The following is an 8,968-nucleotide window of genomic DNA, read 5'->3' on the forward strand; positions in this document are numbered from 1 at the left end:
CTGCAGCCAAGGCAGGCAGCAGAGAAAGGCGTGGTGCAGAGGCAGGGGGGAAAGGAGCTACAGAATCAGAGACTGTTAAGGTGGGGGCACAGAGGTGTAAAGATGATCTAACCCAACACGCATACCAGGGGTAGGGACAGCATTCCTGAGACCAGGTTCCTCAAGGCCTTATGGAGCCTGGCCTTAGACACTGCCATCTACTGCCCTTCTCAGAGGTGCAGGAGACCCCAAAAGCTGCTCTGATACAGCAAAAAGCCATGACTACATCTTCTTTCAATGCTGAGACCACATACTTACCCCAGTACACTTATGATACTAGAGACAACAAAATAAAATACAAGGAAACTTTATTTTTCAGTTTTATCAACGTTTTGCTCTGTTTTTGTCGGTTTTTCATTCTTGTTTGCTTTTGCCTTCAAGCTGCTTATTAGTTGACAAGTCCGGTCAGTTTTTGTATTAAAAAGGATTTTGATGGAGGTAGCTTTGTCTCTGTCCTGGCTTTTGCTTGGTCTTGCCTGCACACTTGTCTCAGTAAACAAACTCAAAATAAAATTAAGAACGAAAACTGGAATTCCAGGCGGAGGCAACGAGCAATGCAGCCAGGTTCTCCATGTAACAGACATGGCGCTGGGGCCTCCAGTCACTATGTACAGAGTCCATCATACATCCATCCCCCTCTCTCCTAAACACACTCCTTGCTCCAACGGGCTGGCTGCAGAGGAAGGAGTTTCTTCTCCTTCCAGAGACCTGAGCAGCAGCTTCCATGGAGGGAAACAGCACCCAGTCAGGAATGTCAGGCAGAGGGGCAGAGTGTGAAGGGGTGGGCAAGGGGAGTCACTTCAGCTTGGCCGAAAGGTCAACAGCACTGGGCCAGGAACTCACTGCTGCTGGGCCACCTGCAGGGCGAGAGAGGAGGAGCTGAGACTCCCGGGCTGGTCACGGGAGCCCGGCCCGGCCCTCGGCGGGCCCCTCCCCCCATGGCTCCCGTACTGACCAGAGCGGGTACGTACTTGTTGGGGCGGGGGCGGCGGCGGGGGCTCGCTGCTGCGGTTGGCCAGGCGGCTGAGGATGTTGCGCTCCGACATCTGGAGGCGCACTGCCACAGGGGGGATGCGGGCAATCGTGGCGGGCAGACGGGTCACATCGGCCTTCATGTCACTCAAAAGCTCCTCCAGCTGCTTCAGAACTACAAGAGAAAGGGACATCTGTTCGGACGGGAAAGGGACACCCCAGAGGGGACAGCACTGCTGAACACCTATCCTGCCCCTGTTTAACACACCGCATTACCTTTATGCAGCACAGCATTGGCTGGTTTATTCCCAGCCATTGATTCCTTGGATAGGTGCTGGTGGCTCTCAGCCAGGCATTCCACCTCTGCAAAACGTGTGTTCAGAGCCATGGAGGGGTGAGATGGGTCTTCGGACATGTTCAGATAGGCAGCTCGCCGCAACTGCTCCTCGATCACCAGCGCTTGCTCCAGGAGCTGCAAGGTGGGGCAGCAATGAGTCTTTCAGCAGCTGCCTCAGAGGGAGCCTTGTCTGTACCCCCAGTCTCTCCTGATCCAATTCCCCACCAGCTCATAAGGTGAGATTGTGTAGCTGAATCTCCTTTCACCAGCCGGTTTCACTGAGTAGCCCAAAACAGTAAGGGCTTCATGAAGCAGTCAGATACACATATTGGGTTTAACAGACTACTACAACTCCTCTAGTATCTTCATTCCTCCTCTGATTCTTTTTACCCATTCTTTATGAGGCAAATGGGATGGAGATTACTCCTTGAACCCAAGGGAAAAGTATTCCCTCCTATTTATAGAAAGAGTCTAGAATCTTGTAAGCACTTGGAGAAATCAGCTGGAATCCTGTCAGTGCAGATTATCATTCAGTCTATAGTTAATCAAAGTTTTGCCCCAAGACTGAGACCTACATGGCTTTTACGTGATTGTAAATCACTCCCACAACTAAGCTATGTTCACTCCTAAAGAGGATGAAGCAGAGACTGAAGGCAGCCCTTTATGCAACCAGAGTTCTGTTCCGGTACGTGCAGTGCGTTGTAGCAGACCAAGCAGAAGCTGTGATGGAAATAGCCACTTGAACCTTAAGCCTCTTGCTTACCAGTTGTTCAATAAACATTTGGATAGAGAGCACTTAATCAAGCTCCTTTCCAGAAAGGGAGCTCCTATCATGGAGCAACTCCATGATCCTGAGATATACTGCTTTTTTTATTACCCCTAAAACAAAAGCTATTGCATACATCTTTCACTTTCTTGGTGGAAACTCAGAAGTGCAAGAACCTGTTCTTAGAGATCCAGGCAGTTATCACACTAAAGAGAAATCCTTACCTTAAATCTCCTTGCCAAAAACTTATTCTTTATTTCCAGGAAGTTACCCCTGTTCATCTCACCCTTGAAGGGTTCATTGAGGATGGCGTAACGTGGATCATTCTGAATATCCTGCCAACGGGCATAGCCATGACTGAGATGGGATGAGCTCAGGCAAACAAAGGCAGTGAAAACAAGGGAATACACAGCCCAGGCAGTACTGTTCTCCAGAGGGAGTGGGGAAAGGGGGTACAGAGAGGGGACGAACAGGAGCCAAGGAAGGGGAATGAGAACTATGTCCTGCTAAGTCTTAACTATGCTGCAGGAAGCTCTCCCTCCCAACCATCACTTTCACTCTTGTGAAGGTAAAGCACTCTCTCACTTAACCTATGCCAGTCAGATCCAGAACGGTCACTTTCCCCGTGACAAGTTATGTACAAGGTGGGAGAATGCGTCTGTCATGGCAAGGATACTTGATAATCCCAGCTAGGAGCCAGTAGTCGTGACGCCGATGCCAGATCTCATAGGTCTTCTTGGTGACAGTGGCAGCCCGCTCTTCATTCTGCCAGAGGGAGTGTAGTTCTGCAAAGGCAAGAGACACCAGAACAGTTGGAAGTTATTTCACAAATGTAAGCAGGAGCTTATAAACAAGTTCAAGTAGATAAAGATCACATACCAGTGAAACCACCATCTGCTATGTTGAACATGAAGCGCTGCTTTACTGCCTTCTTGTGCCTTTCATCTACTGACTCTTTCAGCATCTCTCCGTTCTGCAGCATCACCACATCTCTCTTATCATCATCCTTTTTCTCATCTGTACACACAGGAAATTTTTAAAACAAACATGGCAGATACTGCAGTAAGTTGGACCCACAATGAATCCTTGCAGAAGAAGGGTTAAGGAAGAAAAGGGAGTCATCATGCTTCACCTTTCTCATCCAGAGTGATAATAGGAGGGTCAGAGGGATTTTCAGTAGCTGCTCTGTCTTCCACTTTCTCCGCATCAGCTGCAGGAAAGAAGGGGAAAATGAGATGCACAGGAACATAGCAAGTCACAGTTTTGTTCTTCAACTGGTGAAACCCAATACTATACTGTAACTTCCCACTGATTTTCTACATTCAAGCCCATTTCTTTAGGGTTAAGCGCTTTGTACCTTTGCTTTCTACTTCCATTGGTTCATCTGGTCTTTCCTTCACTTCCGTTTCCTCTACTTTTTTTTCATCTGCTTCTGTGGAGTTCACTGGGGATTTTGCTTCCTGGGGCGGTGTCTCCACAGGCTGAGCACACTGCTGAAGACAGTGATCAGTGAGACACAAAGTGTAGCAGTGCATGACAACAGAACACAGTCACAATCGTTTGAAAAGCAAAGACACACAAAACTGTGAGGCCAGTTCTGAGGACCAGAGAGTTATCTTCAAGTATCACTCTAAAAACTCATCTCTGCATCAGCTAAAATGAAGAGGAGGCAGAAGTAGAGAAATTCACAATTACAAGGCAAAAAAGCCAAAACTCACCTCCATAGGGGCCTCTGTTTCAGTAGCAGAGGCACTGAGCTCCTTCTCTGGTTCAGAAGGCTCTCCTTGCTCCTTAGCATTAGCTCCTTCTTCTACTTTTACTCCATCTTCTGTGTATTCCCCATGCCAGAGCAGCACAGCAGACAAAAGAGAAGCAAATGAGTAAGGTCTTCCCTGCTACCAAGACCACTTCTTTGTTCCTAGAGATCAGGCCCATCAAAATGGAACTAACATGACCCCCTCCTTCCTTTTCCTGCCCATACAAATGCTGGGCTTCTCACTGATGTCAGCTCATCCCAGGAAAGCCAGTGTCCTCTCTTGCCTTTAAGGGCTCACACATGTCTTTGGCAGCCCTCCTAACACGAGAGTAAGTTGATCTGCGTCCACCCCCAGACCCCAGCACCACAGTTCTGGTGAGGGGAACAGCCAGGCCAAGGTCAGGACGCAGGGCTGTACAAAAGGGAGCCCTCACCAGGTGGAGGAACGGGGGCCGGTGTGTTTGGCTGCGTATCCCCTGGTGTCGAAGGAGTTGGAGTTTTGGGAGAGGGTGAGCTGGGCTGTGAAAGTTTCTTGTTCTCCTCTATCTCTGCCAGTTCTGGCATACTCCAGCGGCCGTTCACATGCTCAAATTCCTGCACCTGCACAAGGAGAGAAAGACGTATCACTGGAGGAGTCTCATCCTTACACCTGTAGAGGCAGAGCACTGAGCACACAACAAAAGTAGGTGCTAAAGAAGAGGTAACTCTCCAACTCAAGACGCCGGTGACTACAGCTGTATGTATGGCCAGCAAAGGCCACACAGCTCTGCCAGGCACTCACCTTTTTGCGTATAAGTGACATGACCCCAATGCGAGTAAGGACGTGCTGCCGAGAAAGACCTTCCCGTGGGACCCCATCTGCAAAGGTCTCTGCACCATCAGCTCCAGGTTCACATAAATGGCGCATGAACAGCGAGACATAGGCCCTGCAGGGATTGAGAGACAAGCAATTCATCCATAAATTGCATTATCTGGAGACATGCATTATCAGACCCCTGCCAGCACATAAGGCAAATAACCCCAAGACTCTTAACTCATAGTAAGAAGTTCTGGGGCTCCAGGCTCCTTCAAGGGAGAATTTCTTAACAGAATCACTATGTACATAGGACACACAGCTTACTCAAGAATCTTGAGCCAGAAACAATCGAACTCAAGAAAGACTCTGTGAGAGTATTCCCTGCATGCTTGTAGAGCCATGCTACTCCTACAAAAGCATTTACTTTTGGTGACTGAATAGTCAGATCCAAGTAAGAGTTATCAACAATCCCAGCTTCTACTTAATTCTCCCACAAAGAATCAACCAATATGTTAAGGAAGTGCAGTCTCCAAGAAAAGGCCCAATTCTCATTCTTCCCAGACAGGTGTAGCTGCTGTCAGCCTTCCATTCCTGCCTACTGCAAACTCACTTGAACTCTTTCTCTGACTTGCCACGGAGGTCCCGCACAAGCCACTGAGTGGTGAAGGCATCCTGAGGTGGCATTCCATAGCGCATGATAGCATTGAGGAAGGCTTTCCGCTGGCGAGCGTTGAAACCCAGCACCTAGAATGAAGGAGCAGACGGACGGATATGGCAAGAGGAATACAGGAGCAGCTGGGATGCAAATGCCTTCCCTGGTACAACTTACCTCGATGTTCCCTCCCACACGAGCCAGTAATGGAGGCAGAGGCTTATCCTTGTCGTTTCTCAGGCCCTTGCGGCTAGGCCGACGAGCTGCTGAAGAGAGAAATGCAGCTAAGTAAAGAGACAATGCACAGCATATTGCTGTGAGAGTAGTGCCCCAGCAGGAGAGCACCACAAAACATATAAATCACCCAAATCAAGTCCCAACCATTTCCACACTCAAAGCAGCCCAGGAACTCTGTCTACAGTAGAACTTACCTTCAGATCTCTCATCAAAGTCCTCATCTCCTTCTTCAGAAGCAACTGAATAGTCTGACTGATTATCTGACTGGTCATCCTGCCAGTCTGAAAGAAAAACAGCACGTGAGCCTGAGACACTACTCCGTTACTTCCCAGCAACACGTACTTACACCCGTTTTTCCCTCAGGCTCCTGTGGATTTGTACCTCTATCCTCCTGCGAGCCATCGTTGTAGTTCACTTGCTTGCGAATACGTTTGCCCTTGCCCAGATTCCTGGCCAGATCCTCCTGTTGTTGCTCATAATGGTGACGGAGCAGTTTCTCCCAGTAATCAGGATCTACCGATTCCTCCTGCTTGATAATTTCCCGTTCAACCTCCTCTTCCTCCTGCCAGAGAGGTAACCAACTTAGGGCCCTATGATCCAAGTCCCAGCCTGTCATAGCAGATATATGCCTGCCTGCTTAGCCTTAAAAGCTTCAGAGCTCAATTAACTTAATTGATCCTCCATCACTCAGGAGAATGTATTAGCTGACATCCACCTCATACTCACCCCCATCTCCTCCTCACGAACCACATACTGGGCCACCTTGAAGGAGCTGAGATATTCATTCATGCCCTGAAGTTCTGTATCTTCTGTTTCATCCTGGTTCCGATCCAACAGACGCTCAATTGCTTTGTCATCGTAGTGGATGACACTACTATCCTCACCTTCTTTGTTATCCCCTGAAGGAAGAGTACAAGCACCGTTGCTGTATGGATCTCAATGAACTATGAAAGGGAATGTTACCCTAGACCCTCTCTGTAGAGCTATAATCAGCACTGTATCTACAGTCTCTCACTAAATAAGGAGCCAGATCTCCTGACCCCCGTCACTTCTACTCCCAGGCACTCACCCCCCTCAGTAGCTTCATCCTTGAAGAGTTCTTCAGTGCCAAATTTGAGAATGTCATCAAGCTCCTGCTTGGACATGGAGCCTGTCTTGGAGCCCAACCCTGGTCTCACTACCAGGTGAGTTAGCATCATTTTCTTCTTGGCCACCTGAGTGATACGCTCCTCCACTGAGGCCCTTGTCACAAAGCGGTATATCATCACCTTCTTGTTCTGTCCAATTCTGTGTGCACGGCTGAAGGCCTAGAAAAGACACGTGCTCAGAACAATCTAGAGCTGCACAAGCAGCAGGTCTGACATACCCCACCTACCTCCACAAGCCTCACACCTGCCTTCACGTTCGTTCTTAGCATTTAGTGAAGGCTGTGCCCTAGAAAATTCCTCCACTATTTCACTTCCCATCTCTACCCATCCTCACTGAGACTCACCTGGATATCATTGTGGGGGTTCCAGTCTGAATCGTAGATAATCACAGTATCTGCTGTGGCCAAGTTAATACCAAGACCCCCAGCTCGAGTTGAAAGCAGAAAGCAGAACTGCTGAGCTCCAGGAGCTTAGATTAAAAAAAAAAAAGAGAATAAAAGTAATCAAGAGAGTGTGCAGTACTCAAAGAAGAATTTGTAATTGACCCACATCACCTGACAGGGAATTGCTACTAATTTAAGATTCCAGGAAAGCAATAGAAGACTTGGGGCACAACAATCCCATGAGTATTAAGCACATACAAGGCCAGCTTTCATTCTACAGAAAAAGTAGGTGACTATATACCATTGAAGCGATCAATAGCCTCCTGACGCATGTTCCCTGTGATTCCTCCATCAATCCGCTCATATTTGTATCCTTCGTGTTCCAAAAAATCTTCTAGAAGGTCCAACATTTTAGTCATCTGCATGTAAGAAAAACACCAGCACAGAAGAGTGAGGGACACATGGATACCAGATCAACAGACTTCTTTCTCATAAAAAGTATTCCATGCCTAAAGGTTTTTCTCCATGTACCTGAGAGAATATGAGCACCCTGTGACCTCCTTCCTTCAGGTTCTTTAACATTTTCTGGAGCAGCAACAGCTTTCCAGAGGCTCGAATAAGTGCACTACCATCATACATGCCATTTGGCATTTTTGGAGCTTCCTAAAAACAAAAAGAGAAAGAGGGAATAAGGTGCAAAGGAAAAAAACAGCCTGAAGGGATGTAACTTTGCCTTAGTCCCCAGCTGATGTTAGCTCCACTGACCTTGACACAACCACAAGGTATAGCACTGCCTGTACGAAATATCAGTGCTACCCTGTCCCTGTTCTCTTGCCATTTGACTACTACATACTCTCCTATTTTCTTACTTAGTCCCTACTCTTACAGTCTTCACCACCTCACATGAGTCAAAAGATAGCTCCTACCTATCACAAAAATGTGCTAGAAAAGAAATGGCCTTCCAGCATTTGGGTCTAAATAAAGACAGGATGAAAAAAACCACATAGAAGCAAAAGGAGAGAAATGGGAACCCCTCCATGCCTCACCTAGGGAGCTAACTGGCTTCCTGGTAAGAGCCAGCAGGGAATTTGCTTATACAGAATAAGTGACTGGACATACCATAGCAGCCACAGGAAAGAGGTAGGGGTGGTTACAGCACTTCTTCAGATCCATAACAACATTGAGCAATGAGACTTGGTTACCACCACCCCGTGCATTCAGTGCCTCAAAGTTTCTTGTCAAAATGTATTTATAATATTTCCTGAAAACAAAAAAGAAAATAAAACAACTCAGCCAGTTGTTATGAGAATGACTAACCTACTCTTCTCTTGCTAAACTCTGCACAGCTTCTGGCATTACTATCTAAGTGAGTGCCACTGGCACTCACTATCTCTTTATCCCTTACACCAGAGCTCAGGATTAGTATTTCCTCTGCTCTTGTGGCAGCCCACTATGCAGAAAACCCCGCAGAGTAAGGATAAGGCTGCTTCAGCATCCTCTCTGAAACTGCAGAGCAGAGAAACAGTAGCTCAACAGCAGGCGCTCTCTTCATGCCCACACTCACTTCTGCATGGGACTCAGCTCCACTCTGACAATGAGTTCAGTCTTAGACGGCATATTCTTGAAAACATCAGCCTTGAGACGCCTCAGCATATGCGGGCCCAGCATGTCGTGCAGCTTCTTGATCTGATCTTCCTTGGCAATATCCGCAAACTCTTCTAGGAAGCCCTCCAAGTTACTGCAGGGAAACAGACACTCAGCAAACAGCCCAAAGGAAAAAGACAAAAGAGCAAGTGAGGGGAAAGGAGTGACAAGACAGGCAGGCTGACTGGCACTGCAAGACATACTGGAATCTCTCGGGTGTCAGGAAGGTCAGCAGGTG

At 47.7% G+C, this 8,968-nt stretch overlaps 1 protein-coding gene and 1 non-coding gene across 2 annotated transcripts in view; both read right to left on the reverse strand.

Annotated features, from left to right (window-relative positions):
- Positions 1-330: 330 nt before the first annotated feature.
- The window catches only part of CHD4 (chromodomain helicase DNA binding protein 4), a 19,974-nt gene continuing 11,336 nt past the window's right edge, over positions 331-8,968 (reverse strand). Inside the window, 23 exon segments of the mRNA XM_031056605.1 lie at positions 331-896; positions 1,011-1,186; positions 1,288-1,483; positions 2,339-2,471; positions 2,791-2,899; positions 2,994-3,131; positions 3,247-3,324; positions 3,472-3,604; positions 3,833-3,942; positions 4,305-4,470; positions 4,652-4,796; positions 5,277-5,410; positions 5,496-5,584; positions 5,750-5,836; positions 5,937-6,117; positions 6,282-6,454; positions 6,625-6,862; positions 7,048-7,172; positions 7,388-7,505; positions 7,618-7,749; positions 8,206-8,347; positions 8,651-8,824; positions 8,934-8,968. Of these exon segments, the coding sequence (XP_030912465.1) occupies positions 879-896; positions 1,011-1,186; positions 1,288-1,483; positions 2,339-2,471; positions 2,791-2,899; positions 2,994-3,131; positions 3,247-3,324; positions 3,472-3,604; positions 3,833-3,942; positions 4,305-4,470; positions 4,652-4,796; positions 5,277-5,410; positions 5,496-5,584; positions 5,750-5,836; positions 5,937-6,117; positions 6,282-6,454; positions 6,625-6,862; positions 7,048-7,172; positions 7,388-7,505; positions 7,618-7,749; positions 8,206-8,347; positions 8,651-8,824; positions 8,934-8,968 (3,030 nt within the window). The 3' untranslated portion in view covers positions 331-878.
- LOC115947830 lies at positions 4,140-4,278 on the reverse strand. Its single transcript, XR_004081682.1, has one exon.

Source organism: Geospiza fortis, unplaced genomic scaffold (genome assembly GCF_000277835.1).
Source record: "Geospiza fortis unplaced genomic scaffold, GeoFor_1.0 scaffold1, whole genome shotgun sequence".
Classification (NCBI taxonomy): Eukaryota; Metazoa; Chordata; class Aves; order Passeriformes; family Thraupidae; genus Geospiza; species Geospiza fortis.